The sequence below is a fragment of the Vanessa atalanta genome, chromosome 7 (assembly GCF_905147765.1).
Source record: "Vanessa atalanta chromosome 7, ilVanAtal1.2, whole genome shotgun sequence".
NCBI lineage: Eukaryota > Metazoa > Arthropoda > Insecta > Lepidoptera > Nymphalidae > Vanessa > Vanessa atalanta.
Genome location: NC_061877.1, coordinates 2,700,353 through 2,724,153, shown reverse-complemented (window position 1 = coordinate 2,724,153; position 23,801 = coordinate 2,700,353). Strand labels below are relative to the sequence as shown.

The 23,801-nt window shown below is 32.5% G+C and overlaps 1 protein-coding gene across 1 annotated transcript; it reads left to right on the top strand.

Moving 5' to 3' along the window:
* Nucleotides 1–6,259: 6,259 nt before the first annotated feature.
* On the top strand, nucleotides 6,260–9,919 carry LOC125065343 (zinc finger protein Elbow-like). The gene is made up of 2 exons (XM_047672894.1): nucleotides 6,260–6,488; nucleotides 8,030–9,919. The coding sequence occupies exons 1-2, from the start codon at nucleotides 6,429–6,431 to the stop codon at nucleotides 9,215–9,217; spliced, it is 1,248 nt and encodes a 415-aa protein (XP_047528850.1). The 5' UTR covers nucleotides 6,260–6,428; the 3' UTR covers nucleotides 9,218–9,919.
* The last annotated feature ends 13,882 nt before the right edge of the window (nucleotides 9,920–23,801 follow it).

Sequence of the window (23,801 nt, the reverse complement as noted above, 5' to 3'; positions counted from 1 at the left end):
AGCGTTCTGAAGATATTAGAAAAAACTAACCAACTAAAACTCTATTGCTTTTTTATTCCGCTTATCTCCAACACAGATTTTTGGTGACATCATAAATAATTTATGAAATATTACGACATTTTGTTTGGTAAAATATAATTGAAAATATTATACAAATTATGAACCACTTTCTATTACATATATGAATATCAAAAAATAATTAAAAAAATATATCTGTCTTATTTTTTTTACGTATAGATATGTAAGATAGACACCAACCGAAGAGCTACTCAACACAAGTGAAAATTTACTATACCATATATCAGCTTCTTCTAGCTTGCTTGAATGGTTGTATGTTTGTTCTCCAAGTACTCATAAATCATTCATCCGATTGTGATGAAACATGATGTTCTGCGTACTCAAAAGTATCTAGACAAAAAAATAACTTTTATTTTTCTTTGTTTTTCAAAATAAACAGTGTATACAACCCCTTATCTCACCCGTGTGAAACCGGGATGGGTGGCTAGTATATATATTTTATCCAATGTTTTATTTTTCAGCTCCCGCTCATTAGGATTCGCAGAGCAGAATGTATTGTCTAAGAATCTTAAAACTAGCGAAGTTAGCCTACACATCTCAGTCGTAATCCATAGCTTCCACTTGGCTTAACGTCTCTTAAGTCGAGTTTGTTCATTGGAACGATCTCCGAGAAGATAACTGGAGATGTTATCTCAGCGCTGAAGTGTTGTTCTGTAAGCTAGACGGAAAATTGTGTTACAGATAAGAAGAACTTGTGATACGCTTAAATAAATTTTTCGTTTAAGTTCATTTTGTGAAATTTTTAAAAAAGTATTTGTCAAATATATTTTTATTAATTTAGAATATAATATTCGATATATATATTATACAAATATAAAGCTACTAGCGAACAGCCCGGCTTCGCGCGAGTAAAGTTTATTAATAAAGAAAAGGATATACCTATATATAATGTACGTTTTGACCAGTGAAAACAAAAAAAAATTAGGATTATATATACTAGAATTCCGGAGACTATCCCCAAGCATACAAAAATATATCTTAAATAATGAAACAGGAATTTTCGTCATTGTTTCCTCAACAACTTGATAATTCTCTTCATTGCATTTCTTTCTTTCTTCAAGAAAACATCACAAAACAAATACATTAGTACGACAAAAATCAAACCCACCACAATCAGTTTTAAAATCTTAACAACCATTCGACCAGAACCGTCGTGTTACATTCCTTAATAAACATTTTTTTTTTTTTTGTAAATAACACGAACCCTTTAAAACCATTTGCCTATTTCACCTAAAATAACAACCCTATCACTCAAACAATATTCCCTCCCGTCCTAATCATTTAACGTAAGTTAACAGGCAATATAAGGATGACAGAGCAAATAACTAAAAAGCGATGTCGGTCAACGTTTGAAGGGAATGGTAGCCGACGACCGTGACAGCTCGGCGACGGCGGCGTGTTTGATAACGTAGGGTTGTCGCAACATAATAATTAAACTCGCAAAAAAGTTCGTACCTACTGACATTTGATTTTAATTAACTTAAAAATATCTAAAAAAGAAGGTACTTTCTTTAAATATTTGCATCTCTACAGTCATGTTGTCCATGCCTTTGGTGTCTTTAATTTGTAATGTATCTTTTATTTTTGTGAGCTTGAATATTTTTATTGCTAGACAGCATCACAATTTAAATTTGAAGGGATCTTATTTGTCTTCTTGGGGTACCGTATTAGTTTGGTTGGTCTGGATCATATACGGCCGTATAGTTTGAATATCATATAAAAATCCAACCACAAAATAGTAAACTTCAGAGAAGAACCAACAAATACTACATGTATACACTAGCAACCATATTATATTCCGCAACGCATTCGTATTTTACTTTGCATTGGAGTTTGTACAAGCCAAGTTCAAAAATCAAATCTAAAAGAAATATATTTATAATAAACGATAATATAATTTTATTACCTCGTGACCGTCGTAAAATCCAATCAGATTTAAATGTTTGTCAACCCTAAGATAATGTTGTCAGCGTGTATAATGTCGGCGATTATAGTCGGCGCGAAACGAACCGCAGCTCGGTCGACTTGCCCGATTCGCCTTTCAACAATTCATATTCTATGTCAACTGATTAATGTCATTACTACGTTAAGTATTGGTCTCTACGATATTGAAGTTGACCACGAAATAATTCATCGTTGTTATATTCTGTTACTTATCATTGTCGGTCATTTCTATCGAGTGAAATTAGTTGTCGGTGTATTATTTCGGTAATAGTAATTGTAGATGTGTATTAAATGTATCGTTGCTGTTTTATTGCTTTTGAATAATCACTCATATTTATGTAGCGTAGAAGTAAGGAATAGGTCTTTTTGAAATTAAAGCGTTTCTTAGAAGGTATGAAAGTTAGATGGTACTGCTGAAGCTTGGTGAAATATGTAAGGATTGGTATTTCAAATCTTCTCCGAATCTTATCAGACTCGATCGAGAAAATCAGAATTAGAAAGAGAAGCCGACATTTGAAGCTCGTGTCCTGTGGCGAGATTCGAATTTTTTCTTATAAAATACCTCTACGCCTCTGCGTTTCCCTACGTTCTTTCTAACTTTACAGATACGTATTAAACTAGCTGAACCTGCGACTTCACCCACGCAAAATTTATAATACACAAACTTCCATTTCCCGTTTTACCCCCTTAGGGGTGGAGTTTCGTGAAGTCCTACACATTCAAAACAAATATTCTTAGCGGTCTGCACCATATAAGGAACCTACCTGCCAAAATTCCAGTTTGTAGGTGTTACAGTTTCTGAGATTTCGTGATTATTGATCGGTTTTATATAGTAGATTAATAATATAGAAAATGTAACATAAATTATTTTGGTTACATTTTCATGCCTAAATTGTACTACGTACATACTACGTATACTTACGGCTAAATTTCACGAGATTGAAAAATACATTGAACTATTTTTTACTAAATACTTAAGAATATAGCTTAAATTTTTGTTGCCTGTATTACTAAACCAATCATTTCATTTTTCATTTCATTTTGTTTCATTAAAAGTGCCTAACTAACCCTTCAATACTGTCTACTTACGCTGTCTGTGCACGCTTTGTGTATTGCTGACTGTAATTAGTTATGTGCGCCAAATAAATAAATAAAGTCATTTATCAATCAGTTATAAAATTACCATTTGACAATTAATTAAAAAACATTTTTCTGTAAGCACTGATTAGTGAATATAACATAAATCTGACGTATAACGATGGAATATTGCTTCATTAAAAAAGTAAACTTACGTAAATAATAAGTGTTATTTCATTTAATATTCGTCTTGAATTAATTGAAAAAAATGATAAACTCTTCAAGCAATCGCTTTAAACGAGATTTTTATTCGTATCTTATTTATAACTTTATCAAAAATATTAATTAAAACTGAAGTCCCGCCTTAAATATGTGTGCATCTGTCTCGTATCCGATCGGTGATATCTCAGAAACTAAGAACCCGTAAAAGATTTAGATAACATGTCTTATTTTTAATTAAAAGCAATTTATTCATACTTATCTCAACGGAGTCCGGACATGTTTAATCGCGGCTAATACTCTTTTAATAACTCTGGAGGTATTGTAGATAAAAAGTGTTTAATATCACTATTATATTGTAAAGTCAATGACCATATTATATAAAATGGATGGTAGGGCTTTGTGCAAGCCCGTCTGGGTAGGTACCACCCGGTCATCACCTATTCGAACGCCAATTGTTATCCTAGTGTTGTTGTGATCCGTCTGGAAGTAAGCCAGTGTAACTACAAGTACAAAAGACATAATATCTTACTTAAGTTTGGCTCATTAGGCGATTTAAGAATGTTTACGTACGTTTTACGTATATTTCATTTCTTACGTTGGTAATATCCAATAGACATTGGCAACGTTGGTAACAACTTACCATCAGGTGATCCACTTTTCCAGGGATAGGATAGACATATTAGAAACATAATAAGTAGGCAATATCTTGGTCTAGCTATAAGACTGCAAGTTCCGATGTTCCTGGGTTCTTATACTAGAGTCAATAAAACGGTATTGAGGTTTTTTTGCAGTTAGAAGTGAGATTGTTGTCAGTGCTACAATCCCCGTTAAAGCCGATAGACATTTGACTGGATTCTATCCGTGTCTGATTGCCGTACTATCGAACCAAAAGAGTGTTTGCTATTTAGTTATTAGTAGTACTTATTAGTAGAGTTATTCTTTATACTACCCCCTACGCAGCTGGATAGACTTGAGCTTGGTCATGTCCGAAATACGATAAAGCTTCAATATTATTTATTCCAGAACTTTAAATATCAGTAATACTAAGACTAATAATAAACAAATAAATTGTTATCGGGTTTAAACATAATTAAACAACCCCACTGTATTTATGAATATATTCAACGGGTTAAAAGTTATTAAAGTCACGATTGAAGTATTGAAATAATCAAAAATACTAGTACAAAAGTAATAGTCATCACTCAAATAACCAGTTCTGGTTAATAATCGCGAGGGTTTGTTTGTGAGGTAAACAATGAACGGGCATTTTTTACCCCACGCCGGTGGTCTGGACCCAATCCTCTACCTGAGTGGCTTACGCAATTGGACGGGTTAAAAATTTGCATATAGCATAATTGTTTCCGTACATAATGACATTTGGGGGTTAATAAACTTTTGCATATCACTATACAATATTATAGAAGAAATCAATCTGTCTATATGAACGCAATAAACTCAAAACCTAAAAGACTAATTTTCATGCGTTTTTGATTTGATATTGACCTTCCGACGACGAGGAAGGTAGTCTCTAAGATTTTGTGTTGATTCCCTGAAATATTGAAGATGTTGGAAAAATCACACCAAGTGACAACAAAGTGCCTGTAATTAGGTAAATGGTCATTCGATTTTATAATCGAAACACAAAAATACGTTATATAACCGACTGGGAATATAACGTTATTGTATACTTAGAACCATTTCGGTTCCTACATATATAAAATATTACACTCATATATTCAATCATGTTTATTTATTCGTCAATTATACAATTAGTTACAATTTGTACAAAAAGTTTTGAAATATACAATTTTTTTTTAAATTGTAATTAGTAACATTTCATTTATTAAATATTGATTGCTAGCTAACATCAGTTAACAAACTTAGGTAACTAGGTACACTAATGAATACAAGCAGAGTAATGGCTGGCTAAAAGACTACTACTAGAGACATAAGTCTCACCCGTCTAGTGTCCATTCGCTTATAGAAATAAAGAAAAAAAAAAACAACTGTATTATTTAGTAGACTAGTTAAATAATAATAAAGTTAAAATTCCAAGTAGTTCAAGTGCTCCGAAAGTCATTAAATTAAAAGTTCATGTTCCACTCTAACGATTTCAAAAGTGCTCATAAAATAATTTTATTTCATGTTATGAAATATTTTAACAGTGTTCAATTTAAATTATACGCAAAAATAATTCCATTATTTTATTAAATAATATTATGTTGTTAAATAACATTTTTCTAAAATACACTAAAACAATTATTAGTATCTCAACTTAAAGTCATGTAAGCAAATGTTACTACTAGCGACATCTATGTTTCTTATTAGTAAGCTTAAAAAATTAGAGGTTAAGAAAAAGTTTACGTTTTACTACGATAGTATTTTTTGTCATAAATTTTGATATATTATTTAATTTAATATTGATGTATGTTTTATAAAATTATTTGCAATAAAACTGTAATGCATTAACAGAATAACAATTATGGGCTTTGATTATAAAGATTTCGACATAAGTCAACGCTCGTTACTCACTCTATTAAAAAAAAAGAAACTCATTAGCGTTTCAACGTTCTAAATTGCACGAATCGCGCTCACTGTATGTCAATATAAAGCGCTAAGCGGACACCGCAGAAAGATGACGCTTAAACTAAATTATTACTCAGCCACCGTTTACCCGCTCCGTGGCTATTCAATTTCCCGAGCTATGCATCTCTGTCGCCGCATCGCCTTTGACTGCGCTCTGCATATTTTATATAATCCTTTCATCAAAACGCCGCGGCTGGCGCTGTGGTAATTTTTCCCGCGCGCGAGCGAGACGCCTAACAAACGGGGTGTCAAACAGCGGTGGGGATAAGACGGCAAAGCTCCCGCAAAGTACACAAAATGCAAAAATGGCGCGGCGACGAGTGACAACGTGTCAGAGAGGGGGGCGCATCAGAAACTGGCTCAGTTCAACGCCGACTGTCGTGTGTCTCGCACGTGCTTGTTGTTAGTTTAACGCGTCCGCGGCCTGTGACTTGTGAGTGATGTGCTGACACAGAGCTTTGATTGTGAAGTGTTTGTGAAACGTTTTTAAACTGGAGAAGGATAATTTATTGTGGAGCACCATGCTCACATCTAGTAATCAGTATTTGCGACCGGATTACCTGTCGCCTTTACCGACCACCGTAAGTTTCTTTTTCTTTAATGTAATGTAATTGTTGTTTAAGTCTAAAATTAAAATCGCAAATACTATACAAAAAAGTATCAATCATTCGTACAATTTTAAATATTTTATTTTAATCGAATTGAACTTATTAGTTGGGAGCTTTTATCCCATAACAAATATTTTCTTGTTGATGTAGTGCTTAACAACGTTAAAATATTAGAAATAGTCTAGTCTGTACATACAATTTTTATTATTTTTCTTATTAGTTTTTGTGGATGTTGTGAACGAAAAAACGCTACACTCATTTTTCCTTCTTTTTAATTCACAATATTCTAGTTAATTCGTGTACGAGTATACTAAGTTTATCAAAGAATATTTATAATTAATAAATGCGGATATAAGTGAAAAATATTTAATTGGCTATTATAGTTCAACAAAAAATATTTATTTACCATGTGTATTAAGAAAATAATAATAAATGAATTTACGGACTTTGTTCTATGAATATAAATACAATATTATTCAATAAAAATAATCAAAGGAAATAAAAACAATGCACTAAAATTTCGATTCCATTTTATTCATAATTTTTTATCATTAATAATATTAAAATAAACGTTTAGTCACCGATTTCTGTACAATGTCAAGAAATGAGCAATAAAACGTAACAAATGGTTCATTAATAGTCAGTGGATTTAATCCAATGGAATTAATATTTTTTTCAAGCCGATAAACAAGGCTATAAAACATGCAATATTCCGAGCAAGACATTCAATTTAAAATGATTGATTGTGGAGCGAAACGTTCTTTTGAACTATAAATTATTATGTTGACGTAATTAATTTAATAAAAAATAACTTTTGAAACACATTTTTATAATTTTAGCACCGTGAAGCAATTGTTAGTGTAGTTATTAGTTAAGAAATAAAGTTATACAGAAATATAAATTAAATAAAATTAATTGCCTGTTTCTTAACAATAAATTAGAAATTTGTATTTACTATATTTTATTGTTGATGTACAGTTAAAAATTAAATTGTGTAGAATTATATTACTTTTGCCTCAATTATTTAAAGCATAGGCCTTGAAAAATACCATAGTGTAATTACGCAAACAGTTAATAAATCAAACATAACTTGTTATTAAACAACAATTAGAATCGGTATTATAAATCATAAAATATAATTACAATCTTGCTAGAATCCTATTAGCTTAAATGTTTTTGTGAAATGACGTCGACATTCTGGAAACATAAAACAAATTCCCTCCCCAAAACGTTCGCTCAAACTAACGCCGTTCCGTGATAATAGACGTGACAGCCCAGCAAGTACAGGCGCGCCGCAAATTCAGCGGCACAAATTGGCCTTTTCACTGCGAGATTACATCATGCGGGAGCCGAGTGAAATGTCAAGCGGGGCCGACGGCTGCCAGACGCGCGGATAATGGCGCGTCGGCCGCGTGATTGGACTCCCTCTCCCTCCCGCCCCCGGGCACCCTCGCTCCCTTTGTGCCGTCACTCGCAACCCGACGTTTCATTTCATAAACCTTTCTTTGTTGCAGCTCGACGCGAAAAAGAGCCCGCTGGCGCTACTAGCGCAGACCTGTAGTGCGATCGGCGCTGACACGCCGAACCCTAAGCTCATCTCCGCTGCGGAAAAAGCGAGCAAAAAATACGACGATAAACCAATGCATGTGGATAACAAGCCAAGTTTTAAGCCTTACGAATCGTGCCTAACTTCGAGAGAAAAGACTAGAACACCGGAAGATAGAGCTTCGTCAGTTAACGCTCATTCAAAAACTCCATCATCAAAGGGCAGTGCTTCAACGACTCCCGTTCAAGCGCGATGCAGTAGCAACCAAAGTTCGTCATCTCAAAGGACATCGCCACCGGCGCATCGCAAAACGCCTTCCGAGAAATCTGACGAGAGGACGAGTCCTCTTCACTCACCCGCTCATACCAAATCAAATTCAGACTCATCTAGCTCAACGTCCAAGTTACCATACCCGCAGAGCACTATGCCGTCCTCAGATACCAAAGAACCCTCCAGTTTCAAACCTAGCGTACCTGTGAGTTCATCAGCTTTCCTAGGCGGTTTACCCCCAACTGGATTTCCACTACATATGGACCTTATGACAAGCAGCATTATGGCTGCCCAACATCAAGCTTTGAAAAATGGATTGAATCCATACCTCGCTTATGCAAGAATGAAAGCTCCCGGGAGTGATTTAGGTATCTGTAGAGATCCTTATTGCACTGGATGTTCTCTAAGTTCCCACTTGCTCAAATCTGCGGTATGTCCAGCGGGATGTGCTCAGTGCGATCACGCCAAAACACCCTTTCAGCTACCTACCGGACATCCAGCGGCAGCTGCATATGCTCATGCACAATTAGCCGCTTTAGCAGCAGCATCTCAATTACCCTTTGTATGCAGCTGGATGGCTGGGGACTCCGCATACTGCGGTAAAAGATTCGCGACATCAGACGAGCTACTTCAGCACTTAAGATCTCACACTGCTAGCGGTGAATCGAGTCCTAGTTTATCGATGTTGAGCGCGACTCACCCTCTTCTGCAGCGGACGTACCCTACGCCGCCGTTGTCACCGCTGACACCACGATTCCATCCATACAGCAAGCCATCTCACTTGGTGTCCTCGCCACCTCTGCCGTTTCCTCTACCACCACACCCATCTCTTGCGGCTTACTTTCCCTCATACCCGTTATTTGGACCGCGGCCGCTGCACCCTTGAGGACCGTCGGCGCTCCACGCACACAAGAAGGGGGGCGCCGACCATTAACGCCCATGCCAAAAGGACATTCGGAACAGAAGAAAGTGTAAATATAAATTAGTGTTCTTCTAGTTTCCAGTCGGCTCATATCATCGACGGACTTAAACCCCAGCGGGGTACGACAGCTGTGATCTCTAACTTGTAATATTGGTGTTGTTATAGTGCACTGACTCTGAGCCCGCTATCGCTTCGTCCCGCGATCGCGGTTATAATTTTCTAGTTAGACTAACTGAATTTTTATGTACCAAATCTATAGTAACGTAATTAAATTAGCTTCTAACTTAAGTTGTTACAATTAGTGAGGATTGTTAATTGTGTTTGTATTTCTTAATCGATATACTTCGATAAAAACTTTTGTAAAATTCACATATCTTTTAATATTACGCGCTGAGTGATATGAATGTTAATGTTATTGAATTAAAATTATCTTTTTAATTTCTGCACACACTTTCTTAATGTGATAAAAGTCTTAATTATCCTGAACACATTATAATTCAAACATTAAAAGCTTACAATGGCACCGTGTCTTTAAATTAAAAAAAAAATGTTAATAAATAAAAACATTATCATTATAGAATATAAATTTTTAATCAATCAAAGGTGAAGTAAATTGCGTGTACTATATAACTAGTATATAAAACACTGTAATAGCCGCAAGAATATCTGTTAACGAAGATTTGTTGTTAAAAAGTACATAAAAATGGAAAATATACGTAAATATTTAATTTCACACTTTCGTTTCAATAAAACCTTACGACGTGCATGCTTTTAAATAAATTCGTACCAAAGCTTGAAAATTTCAACGCTATAAATAGCAAACTTAAAAAGTAAATTTTTTAAGGAACATAACGTTTTTCAATTCTATTACTAAATAAATGAAGCAATTTAGTAAGATAATTTAATTATTTTGTGCTGTGTTAGGTTACCTAGCTAGCACAAAAATAGTGTGCAAAACTTCAACGAAATTGTAAAGATTTATTAAAATTCAGCAATGAGATTTAATCCACACATTTAAACAGGTGAAATTATGAAAGATAAAATTCAATGAAAGCCCTTAGTGTTTTAGCTTAATGTCAACTGCTAAGAAAGGAATAAATTTGGATTGCATTTTTACTATTTGAAAAATATTGCTATACTTAGCTGACAGTAAACTCGTAATCTCAATGTGAATAACGTTAATTTAATTAAAAATATATCCCTTATAATACAAATACTACTAATGAAACATTTTATATGATACATAAACTACTTTAAATTAAGAATTCTTCATTACATCTACAATACTTGCTGGTACATTAATAATTTATTAATCTTTAAGAAATAGCTGAACCAAAGGATGATAAATAAAATGTCATAATTAAAAGTTATCGTAAACTTTTTATCAAAATTGAAATTAATTTAATCTCCAAACCTTTATATATATTTTACTGAAATATAATAGTTGAATTAGAAATAATATATTCACGTTAAGAATCTTATTAAATTTTACTTCATTGATATAATAAGAAAATCTTATATTAATGAAAAAATAAGTTGTATAACAAAATTAATTACGATATTTTCACACTTTAAAAACTTTATGTAAAACAAAAGTCATAGTTAATTAAAATAAACTCGAATATACTAGTAACTTAAACTTGAATACATTTTCTTGAAAATATTCAGATATTAACAGTCTAAATTCTTAAATCATTCGAGTATTGCAATAATCATTATATTAGCCGCGAGCAAAACTGAACGCTTTCCTAACATATAATCACTAATCATTTTTCTCACCGCTAGCATGAGTCAACTTTGCAACGGCCGTAATTAGGCGCGCAGCGGCTTCCATACAATAAATTATGAGTAATTTATCTGTCGCTCTGTCATCATATATCAAGCTATGCACTGCATTTGCTAGCGTTGAAATATTATGACCAATGTACTGTGCGAACTATTCGTTGACGCCTCAATATCAGTTGCATCTTCGAGATTAATATTATAGCATTAATGTATGGCTTGGATTACTAATTACTTAGATATATACGATATGTATTCGATTATATCGTATTTAATGTTATATGCGACGTTATAGTCGACCATAATGTTTAATTATTATCTTATTTATTGCGTTATTAATCAACTTCTTTGATTAAAAGAGTAATATTATTTTACATCTACTATGAATCTATATAATATATGATTTTATAGTTATGTAATTACGGTGTGTTCTTGTCATCGTTTCGTTCGTCGTCGTAATTTTAAACCTGTGTTAGATTTTGCGTTTTAATTAAATTCTAATATGATATGAAACACAATTTCAAAAAAAGAATCTAAGTTTAAAAGAAAACTGACTTTGAACTGAAACGGAATGATTAAGGAATACACATTAAGACCTATGAGTGTCATAAGTATAACAAAAGTAGGTTATTATTTCAGTAATCAATTAATTAAATACGTGAATACTTTACATTTTTATTAAATTACTAACGAAATGCCCCCGCTTCGCACGGGTGTACTTTATAGGGTACGAGTGATCCCAGATATAATGTAGCTTATATATAATGTAGATATAATGTAGTAGTAATATAGATATAATGTAGCTACCAATAAAAAAATAATTAGGATTTGAGTCCCGGAGATTACCTCCTATTTAGTATAAAAATAAATCGTAACAACATGTGAATTTCCCACTGCTGGGCCTCCTCTCCCTTTGAGGAGAAGGTTAGGAGCATATTCCACTTAGGTTAGGAGGTTAGGATAGTTGCGGAATATTCATGTGGCGGAATATTCATACAACACATAACGAGCAAAATAAGTAAGTATAATACTTCAGTCACAAAGAAAGACATAACTTTTAATCGACATATTTCTTTGTCATCCATTACTATAGCCTATACCAACTTCAAGAGGAAGAGAGAGAGGAGAACCAAATAAACAACATTTGACTTCGATTTGACGTGATATCATTGGTCGAGAACTTGAATAATCTGTGATATATTCATTGTGGATTTTCGAAAAAATGGCGTTTTGAACGTCGACGAAACTGTTATCAGAACTTTGGGAGTAAAATTAAAGTGGACATATATAGTTTAGTGGCATAGTGTTGTATTATAAATAAAAGATATATTAGTTAGAACTTTAAGTGTTGCACAATACAGCTGAGGTATTGGAAAATATTTGTTTACCTTTATTCCTTCTGAGATTGGAATAGACTATACATAAAAAAAAACTTTCCATTGAATTAATTACAAAATCATTAAATTGACGCTAGTCACGTCAATAGACTAAATTTAAAGCGAGTGAAACTGCTAAGCTCTTATTCTTGTATTATTATTATAAAATTTTAGACGAAAGCCGCTAGAACGCACTTCATCATCTGTATATTGGTTTAAAAGGCTTTTTCAGTTGAGTAATAAACTCCTAATTTGAGCATAGATGCACAGATATCCCTTAAATAGAAAACTGTATACATGAGTTAACGATAGACATTATGTATCTAGATATTAAAACAATTTATTACGTTTGAAAGATGTGTTAACCACTATTATAACAGAAACAACGATTGTGGAATATACCAAAGGTAATAAAACTACAGAATAGACCACAATTTAGCATTGACAGCATGAAAAAGATTGGTATTTCTTGAAGCGCTTATGTCTTTTAGTATAACACACATAATATTATGTTCGCGTACGTATGATAGTGTATGATTTTTTCTCAATTTTATTTATATTTCTGTAGCGGACCTACAAATGATTTCTGCTAAGGTTGACTAGTAGGGATTGCTTTAAGCAGTAAGCCTTCCATTTGCTCGTCTAGCTTCCTCATATTGATATATTATTTAAGATTGTATATTTAATTTAACATGTTAATCTAAATTATCTGCAGAATGTCGTTTTAAGATATCTTAATTAATTAATTATTAAAATAAGGTCTGTTCCCATTTAAACGAAACACTCGCGGTCAAGTAAAAATATTCAAATTAATTCACATCACGTCTAAAGTCTAGAATATGCTGAGGATATGGTCAATAAAGTTTAGAAACGATTAATTAATTAAGCAAAAGTTTCGAAATTTTGCAATTGGAATTTATAGAATTCCCAACATACCTTTTACCAATTTAAATGAATACTAGTTCTATCTGAAATTGTTTTACCTACTAATGCTTTTCCGATTGGTCAAGAGCTGAATCCTAATTATTATTAAACTTCTTTAAATTTTGCTTGGGAAGGAACTGCCTTCTGACGCACAGTTTATACTATAGCCTACTCCAATTCAAGACGGAATATAGATAAATAAACCTTAGATTCACATATTACATATAATCTCATAATGGCTCAGCTATATTGTGCACTACAAACACTTTTTGATTCATTTTTTATTTTTCTTTATTTATAAAACAACAAAATTAAAGTGGACATGTAGTTAGCATCCACTTTAATTTTAGTTCCGAATAGTTTCATCGACGTCCACAACGCAATTTTTTCACAAATACATAATTATATTATTTATGCCGATGAAATTTTAATCAAAACGATGTCAGATGTATGTATGTATGTCTTTATTTTTCTTTCGTTCTCTTGTGGTTGGAATAGTTCGTAGTGCATTATAAGACATGTTAAAAAAATATTTTCAAGGTTTTTTTTTACCTTTTCGTAACAGACTTACCAAAACAAAACGGATGACGCAAGTGTTAAGCAACACTTAGTCTTCACGAACCTTATTTGTTATATGAACATAATTAATTTCATACTCAGCCGCGTGATTCTGTCAAATACTCAACTTCCAACCTTAGACTCTCAACCACACACAAGAAGACTAACTGAGCAGTTGGATATTTATCAGCTAATACATCTCTAACTCCTGTTAAAAAAGTCTCGTAAAGTTGTCTAAAAATACAAACTGACATTTGTTTTGACTTTACAGTGATTTGTGTAATATTTGCAACATAATACGCGCATAATAAGGTGAGGAATAATAAATAATGTAAGGTGGGAAATATTGATGATAACAGCCATGAGGCTTCGATCTTGTGTATAGTGATTCTATCTATCCCCGACCATTCCTAACCGTATGTAAGACGACCATTGCGGGTGTTATAAGTAGTAAATATTCTTACCTACTTTTTACAATTTCATAAGAACTGTTATATGAATTGATTGATTTATCGATTGATGGTAAGACTACGTCTACAAAAACATTTTAATAATTTATGAACATGATGAACATAACCTTATATAAACAAGTCTGTATTTTATAAGTTAACCCAATGTCACATCCCGACTCCCGGCTCACGCGAGCTCCTTGATACTCGAGAACCGCCACATCAAAGGCACCGCCGCTTTGATGTACCGCCATAACAGTACAGACGAGAGAAAAAGTGCCATCCCATTTCCGAGTCGTTTTATTTATGTATGTCACTTTATACGTGTCGTGACGAGGTAATCGTTTTTAAAGATGTTAAGAATTTTGTTTGGTCGTGATGAATTGGTCATTCCATTTTTAAAAGCACTATTTTTAAAGATGGAACAATTTGATGGCCAATGTTTTGTAATGACCAACTAAACAAAATAATCCTTTTTTATTCAAAGTAAGTTGTTTTTACTATCTGTTAAAATATAGTAGATTCAGATTATAGCAAACTATAATTTAGAATATGATTAGGTATTAGGTATTATAAAATTAAAATTTTAATTATCATTGACGACAACATATTTACAAAAGCAGTTTAGTGTAGATAAGTCTATAATTGTAATTTTATTTTATTTCAAGTTATCAGACATCATTAAATTCGTAGAGCGAACAGTTTAAAACACGACGAAAAACTTACGTTACAGTTATATTGTATTATAAAAGTATTCACAATGGTCAATCTTATGGTAGGTGCTCACACCATTTGTGTTGTAAGAAACTTTAACCATTCCTTATATCCATTTTGCTTGTAAACTCAATACCACAATTCAGTAGACCTCACCCGAGACTATTACCGAGACTTCAAACGTTTGACGGATAGTTATGGAATAAAACTGATTTTATTGTTATATTACCATAAACAGAACAGTTTCGTCAAAATCGGTTCAGTAGTTTTTCGTGATGAACAAACAAACAATTATCAGTTTAATAATAGCAACGATAAGCAGATAATAGCAAAATAATCTACATTACATTTACTGCTCAAATATAACAATGAAAAATTAAATTACCCAAAATCTAATGTAACTATTATAATGAGACGAAATAAAGAAGTCATCCAACCGAAAACATAAGTTTTTGTTTAGAGACGTGCATGTAATAATATACGAGGGGCCGTCAAAGTCAATATAATTTGAAGTGTAGCAGCAAGGCGGGCAGATAAGCATCGTACAGTGGAGTGGAAGAGTGATTAACGTAGGCTCTTCCGACGCTTTGAAGGCGCCGTGATCGGTGTCGGCGCGCATTACCGACAACCACTAAATGACTTTTTTTTTTGTTTTTTGTATTAATAATTTCGTGCGTGATTACACTGTGGTTACATTTTCTGGTTTCATGATGAAATTATATTATTTTTATTATTATTTACCATTAAATATTATGTCTAAAATGTACTTATTTATATATTTTTATTTGAGTTTAATTAATAAATATTAGTAAAATTGTAAATTAATTTATCCATTTTTACTAATTGAAATTTAAGATTTAAATAAACGATTTTAAATACCAAATGACAATTCAATACTAGTTCAATGTCTACCATTATAACACCGTCAGGAACAAAATTATTATCGCTGCTGAAAGTATAAAAGTAAGCTGAGATAGCCCAGTGGTTAGAATGCGTGCATCCTAACCGATGATTGTGGGTTTCGTATCCTACCCACGCAAGCACGATTGAAGTTCAATTAAGCACTAATTTGTGCTCGGCTGTGAAGACAAAAATAGTGAGAAAATCTGTACCTATGTTTCAACGGAAATCTGCCACATGTAAATCGAAAAACCATTGGGGCAAAGCTCCAAGCCTTCTCCTCAAAGGGTGAGGAGGCCTTAGCCAAGCACTGGGAAATATACAGGCTGTTACTTTACGTATAAAAGGTCGTATCTATACAAAATGCTCTGATTTTAAAATACAGTCTTATGTTGCTGTATTTTTTCAAATTATAAAATTAAAAGCTTTATAAGTTAGACACCATGGTGACATCGAAGGAGAAAATATGAATATTATATTAATGAGACTTGTTAGAAAACGTCGACCTTAACTGATGTTTGCGGGTCAAACACTTAAATCCTCATGTGCTGAATTAATTTTTAAAATTTAACTCGCACTCGACGAATTAAGTAAAGGAAACTACCGTGCGGAAACTTGCATTTATCAAATTAAAATCTACCTACTTACCGGCATTTTAGCAATGTGGTAAAATAAGCTCTAAACCCTCTCCTCTAAAGGGGGGAAACCTTAGCCGAGCAATGGGAATTTTACACTCGGTTTACTTCACTTTAAAACATAAGAAAATAATTCGTTTTCATGCCGCTCTAAGGAACGTTGCGTGAAATTATACACACTTAACTAATTAATAATTTATCAAATTAGCCCGTTATATCGAGAATAGTTTTTGATTTTATATCTGGCATATATTTCAAAATCTAAACTAAACTTTATTCTTTTGAATCGTCGTTTTACGTTGTTGATTTAAATGTAAAACTAGCGATTCGGAAATTAGATACCGAGAAGAACCGGCAAGAAACTCAGTAGTTGTTCTTTTCCAACACTTTAAATACCGAGTATATCAGTAAAGTACAATTAAATTCTTATGTATCCTGCCTTAATCTCGACTGAGTAAATAGCGTTTCCTCATTCAGGCTGACAATTACGTGCGGTCTCTACGTACGGTGCGATCAAAGGCGAAAATGTTATAAGTGAAAGTTGTAGCAATACAGACGAACAAATTGGCCACCTGCAGTGTTATCCTGTAAGAAATCACTTCGTATTTCACCTATGAAATGTTCAATACCGACTTAGGGTGATACACTATTTCGATGTGATTATGCCATGTTGTGTTTTACTATTATTGTAATTGTTATTGCTTATCGCCCATTCACGACTTGAACCAAGTATACTACATATATCCATATATTATAAAATATAATAAGAGTCCTTCCGCTTGCGTCTGTATGCGATAAACTCAAAAACAACGAATTTTTATACGGATTTCACTAATGGACGAAGTGATTCATGAGAAAACATTAGGTGTATAATTCATTGAGATTTCGTGTAAATTTTATGAAATATGATAATGATTGTTGAAGTTATCGGAAAAAGAGGGAGTGTTTGCTATGATATAAACGTTTTATTTATACACCTACTCTACCCGTGCGTTTTAATATAAATATAAGATACTGTACTGTACAAGAGATGAGTGGACTGAATTAATATTTACCTCGAAATCTGGGCACTTTTGAAGAAACTTTCTTCTTCGGAACGTACCCTTAGTATTAACGCACTACAAGGGCTAAGGAATGGGTGAGAAGGATAATAGTTCGTTACACTAGCTAAGTTTTAAGCGCGGTGCACTAACGACACACATGATTCCGCGGCCCACTCGAAAAGGGAAATACGTCATACGTCAAAATCCTAACATGCACGAGGACAATAATTATCAATGTTTTATTATATGTATTATTCTAAAAACACTACAAACTCAAACACCTTTTTTACATATAGCAGTATTACACTCACTTACTGATTGTCAAATTAAAACACTACCACCGGTTCGGACAAGAAAATACCCATGACAAGCCAAAATCACCTGAGAAGAACCGGCGAAAGGAACTCAGCGGGTCTTTTATATACAATGATCCGCAAGATAAGTAAAATATGATATACTAATATATATAATATACTAATATTGAATATCTGAAAGTAAAAGTCCAATTACAAAATATATAAATATACTGGTAGAAAAATACCTTATTCTAAGTGCTATGGAGTATAAATTATATTTATGTAATATCATTTTATATATTAATAAACTATACTCGTACGAAGTCAGGTCTATTTGCTAGTTATTGCAATTAAAAAAAAGCAAATAAGGATCATAAACAAAATTATTTTTTTTAGTTTCTCATAGTTCATATTGTCATTGAATATATCAACTAGGAATGTTTTATTTTATATAAGTTGTGTTTACACTCATTCTATATAAATATTAGTTTCCTACACTCCTCTATTCAAATCTTAACTGTGCCAAATCCCAGAAGTATTACAAAGTTATCTTTACACATATATACATAGAAAGTCAATATCAAATTCAGACATATCACAATCGTGTTCTACGTGGAGTGTCGAGATTTTGAGTTTTTACAGAATAACTCTGCTAATTGTAAATCAGACACGCTGGACATTAACATCAAAAAATGAATTAACAACTATATTATCGATGCGATGTCATTGTTAACACAGTTATCATTTGACGATACCATGATTGCTGCCTGAGTTGTTCCTTTTAGACAATATCACCTTGCAATAAGACATAAACCTTAAAGTAGATCTTTTTCCACCAAGGTGCTGCAGTGTATTTGATAATTTTCACCCTTCACGTGTAGTTTTCTTCATCATGGTTTATTACCCAGCAGATAAACTTCAGTTAAGTTTCACATGTTATTTCGAGTTCACCAGTCCTTCTCAGGTCCGAGGTGTTTATTTCTGAACGGATTGTAGATTTTTTTGACTATCAATCAGCAAGTGTAACGCATCAAACAAAGATTTTTGACTTCAAAAACATAACATAAGCTTTAGTAATACGTGTGTATAAAAAAAATTATTCGTCCTATTTTTGTTGCAAGCTTGTATGAAACTTAGATAGCGTTATGATTTTATCAAATAAAGTCGACGTGTACTCACGCAATAACAAACGTATGGAAATGCAAAACAAATGTAAGATTCTTTCGAAAGTCCTCTATTTTAATTCAAAGAAACTTCAGATATTGTGTAAACATTTCAGTGTCCGAATCCATTAGATGAAGACGGGCTTTAATGTAAGCAGACAGACTGACAAACACGCGTGTCATCCGGATTGACTGTGATGAGGTGATGTTATTCATACTACATTATTATTTATCGTATGAAAATCAAAAATTGCCTAGGGCTTTCTGAATATTTACTATTAAAAATACACTGCAATATGTGAATAAAAATTTTGGTTGAATTACGTCCAAAATAATAAGTTAATTTTACTTCTGAATCACTCTGAGAGAAAATTTAAATAAAGCCTAGTTTCGTTATCTTTAGACATATTTTTCGACGGTTTTTTTTTTATATTTTCATCTTCTTCATTGACCCGAAGTATTATGTGCCAGCATAAGCATGCTGTGCCTATTTATATTTAAGCTTTACAATATTGTCTGTTACGTTATATACGTCAAAAAATATTTTTTTATATAAATTTATTAATATTGATACATATTTTGTAAATGATAACAGATAAGCCGTTGAGTATACAAATGATATAGTTTCAATTAAACAATAAAATGTTATTTATAAAAAATAAAATGTTAAAGTATTTTTTAATATTGTAACATTATAAATGAATATTTAATTTTATTTAAGCCATAACGTGCGTTATAAGTAGCCATGTGTAGCAGAACTCTTGTCTAATCATTTTGAAATAAAATATTCAATGAATCGAATTCAGAATAAAATAAAATAAATTATAAAATTTGTGTCTCCTTTTTCCAAAAAAAAAAATAGCCCTACTCGCCTTATAAAAAGCTCACTTAACTTTTAAACAAACCCTCTTATCACTGACAGCAAATAAAGAGGAAAAAAACGAAACAAAGCGGTACAAAATACCCTATCCAGAGTGACGCACAAAGGAAGTCGGAAGCGCATAAAGCTGGCTGTTTACGAGCGAGCTGCGCTGATAAGAACATCCTTTATAGTGAGCCATGATAGCGCCTAAGTTAAGTCTTTCAGGGAAGGTGGAGGGTTAAACAGCGGACGTTTGAAGGGTTACTTGACGCTTTGTATCTGTTTATGGTGGGGTTAATATAGTATGGAAATGACAATTTTGAAAATTCGAATTTGTTTTATACATTATTTCAAAAAACACAATGTATAATCAATTATCTCGTGTTTATTTCACTCATCACGCTACTCTATTATGGACAAACTTACAGCAGAATCATACCTGGCATATGACGTTTTCCTCACAATATTCCCCTCCGTGGTGGTCCCTCAGTGCTACGATATGTTCTTCTTTAAACGAGGCTTAAGAAGAGTATTCAGAAAAGAAGCGCCTTGGTTGTGTCTTTGGCATTGCTGATGCTGGATGACAGTTACCACTTACCTTTATGTGGACCGTTCACTTGTCTACCTACATATTAATATATAAATGTGGAGTGAGTTCGAAACTAATCATAATTATTATAAACACAAATTAAATACGTGAAAACTTAGTGTTCTAAAGTGGCTTTCAGCACGTTATTGTGCTTATAACCTCACAATAATAAAAAATACAACAATTATTTTTAACATATAATTGATATTTGTATTAATAACACTATTCCTGTTGTTTTTCTATAATTATAAATACAAATTAAACAAGAAAAGTCAAGAGCACTTATCTGGATTTGAACCCGCAACTTTAAGTATTCCATCGTCGAGATCATCCCGGTTCTACTTATTCTATATAATATTAAAAAATATATATTTTACAACTAATCAAGTTTTTATAACAAATGGTGTTTAATTAATGCTTGTCACGACAATAGTCTAAATTAAAAGCGGCAAAAAGCGGTGCATTACAGTATATACTTTACTCTTATTGGTTTAAAAGTTGTTTTTTTTTTGGAACACAAAATATAGCTTATATATAGATATACATATCATATATGCCGAGGTGGCCCAGTGGTTAGAACGAGTGCATCTTAACCGATGATTTCGGGTTCGAGCCCAGGCAGGCACCATTGAATTTCATGTGCTTAATTTGTGTTTATAATTCATCTCGTGCTCGTCGGTGAAGGAAAACATCTTGAGAAAACCTGCATGTGTCTAATTTCAACGAAATTTTGCCACATGTGTATTCCACCAATTTTTACAGGGAAATTGGGAAATTTACAGGCAGTAAATGTAATGTAAAAAATACATATCCTCACATACATTTTCACATCTATTATTTCAAATTAAAATACTAACCGGAGTTTTTTTACTAAACCATTAATATAGATCACTGGTAATATGTAAATCACGTGTTAAATATAACCCTTTAAGAGACTTTAAAAAAAATACAAGTAAGATCGAAGCGAGATAAAAATAGTGAGAGCCAATGAAAATAAATGTGCATTCGAGAGGTCGTTACTTCGTAAGTTTAACTGTTAATAAGCTAGCCCCTAATTGGCCTCATAAACTCTCTATCTAAAACAAACAGTTTGTCCGTTTATTCCTAAGAGTAACTAATTAATAGACACGGCGTGTAACATTGTAGGGTTCGAATTTTAAATTATATTTAAATTAATAAGTCTTTAAAAGATTTTTGTTGCTCAGCGTTTAATTGAGCAAAAGGTTTGCTCAAGTATAATAAAAATCACCGATTTTATAATTCATGTTTGCTTAATTTTAAGTTATATCGAAGAAATTAACTTATTACAATCGTCTTGCTAGTGTAAGTTGTTTAATATTTTTTGCAGCAAACGACTGCAAACCAGACGTTCGAGTCGTATCAACTACTTTTATGATGGTGCTATAAAAATAAAATTACTTAGCAATAATAAATTGTCTGTAATTATACCTTCCTTTACTGATATATAATGCTGTATAAACCCTACATATCTATATGTAGAAGAACTGTAGCGGATTTGTCATAGAATAATTAAAAATAAAATATTTGTGGGTATTCCGAAAATCGATAAGGTTTGTATTCCTGTATTCTGGATTTAAATGTAGAATGGTATTTCATTTAGTAATTGGAATTATTATAATTGGAATTGGAATCATTTTCGGTATTATTCATACTATAAGAGTCAAAGTAATATATAAAGGTAAGTAATCAAAAGACTGTAAATGTATGGGCTAAAGCCTCCTCTCCATTTGTGGAGAAGGTTATTCCACCATACTGTTCCCATGTGAATTGGTGGATACACATGTGTGCAGATTCAAATATCATATTTGCAGGTTTCCTGACAATTTTTTCGATCATCGCCGAACATACGAGATACATTTTAAATACAATTAAGAACATGAAACATCGATTGGTTGAGATTCACGTTTATTGACTACTAGGCCATCTCGGCTCGGCCAAGTGATCACAATCAGCGAAGACATCGTGAAAAATATGAAAACAAAAATTGGTCGGAACCATACGGGACCCTATTTATTTTTCTCAGGATCTCCAACAAAGGATACGCGCTTATCATATGAATTAATATAACGCTTAAGTATAATTAAAATGCATATTCGTTCACATATAGAGACCACAGCTTACATATTAAAGTAAGACTAAGTAAAATATTATCTATACTAATATTATAAAGAAGTATAATTTGTTTGTTTGCATGTAAAGGGTAGTCGCCTGAAATAATAAACTATTTTTTTTTCACATGTCGTAAGATGCATTATTCCTGAGTGCTATAAAGTATAAATTATAAAATATCAAATATTTTTTTTTATTAATAAATGGACCCGTTCGGAGACTGTATGGGTCGATGGTAAAAGATTTAAAAAAAACACGAGAACGACATAATCATATAATGATATAAAATATAAATTAAAAATATAATTAAAAAAAAAACGTGTATAGGACAGATATATTTAAAACTTATATACCTAATTGAACAGAATTCAATTAAAATTGATAATATTGTTTTGAAGAGCATATTGTATACAAAATCTTAGTCTACTTTAGCCCCCAATTCTAGATCTCCTTCAGTGCTAACTCTGCTAAAATACAGCTTGCAAATTACAGCCATGGAGCTTTTGCAGGTACCAAGCTGCTTCATTACAGGTTTGTTGACACATGTAGCAGATTTTCATCTGACACAGTTTTCATCATAATATTTGCATTCATTGCCAAGAGATGAAAAATAAATACAAATTACGTACACGAAAATTCAAAGGTTCAGGTATCAGTTAACCACGTCTTACCACTGTTCGGTTTAAATACAGTTGAACTCGTCTGAAAAATGTTACATTAAATAATCTATGACGAAACAAAAACGTTGACGATATATACTATATTTTTACGATAATCATAAACATGTGATGTGATGACGGCTTTGTATTAGTTTTAGTACTCCTGTTTAGTTTAAAATATTTTGATGTTGTTAGTGACGAGTCGATATGTTGTATTTATGTACACCACGTGTCGGATCTTTTAAGTAACGGCTTATTTATCTACGTCTGTTATTAATTAGTTCGACATGTTACACGGGAAATATTTTAAATCAATTTGTTTTTGTTATGTTTAAAGATATTTTTTTGGAATGAATTAAGATACGTTGAATGACAACTAAAATTTGATTTTTACTTAGTGGTAGAGCCAAGATAGTTACAGTTCTGCCTATTTAATCAAGGAAAAACTATCAAGCAATACCCGATTCC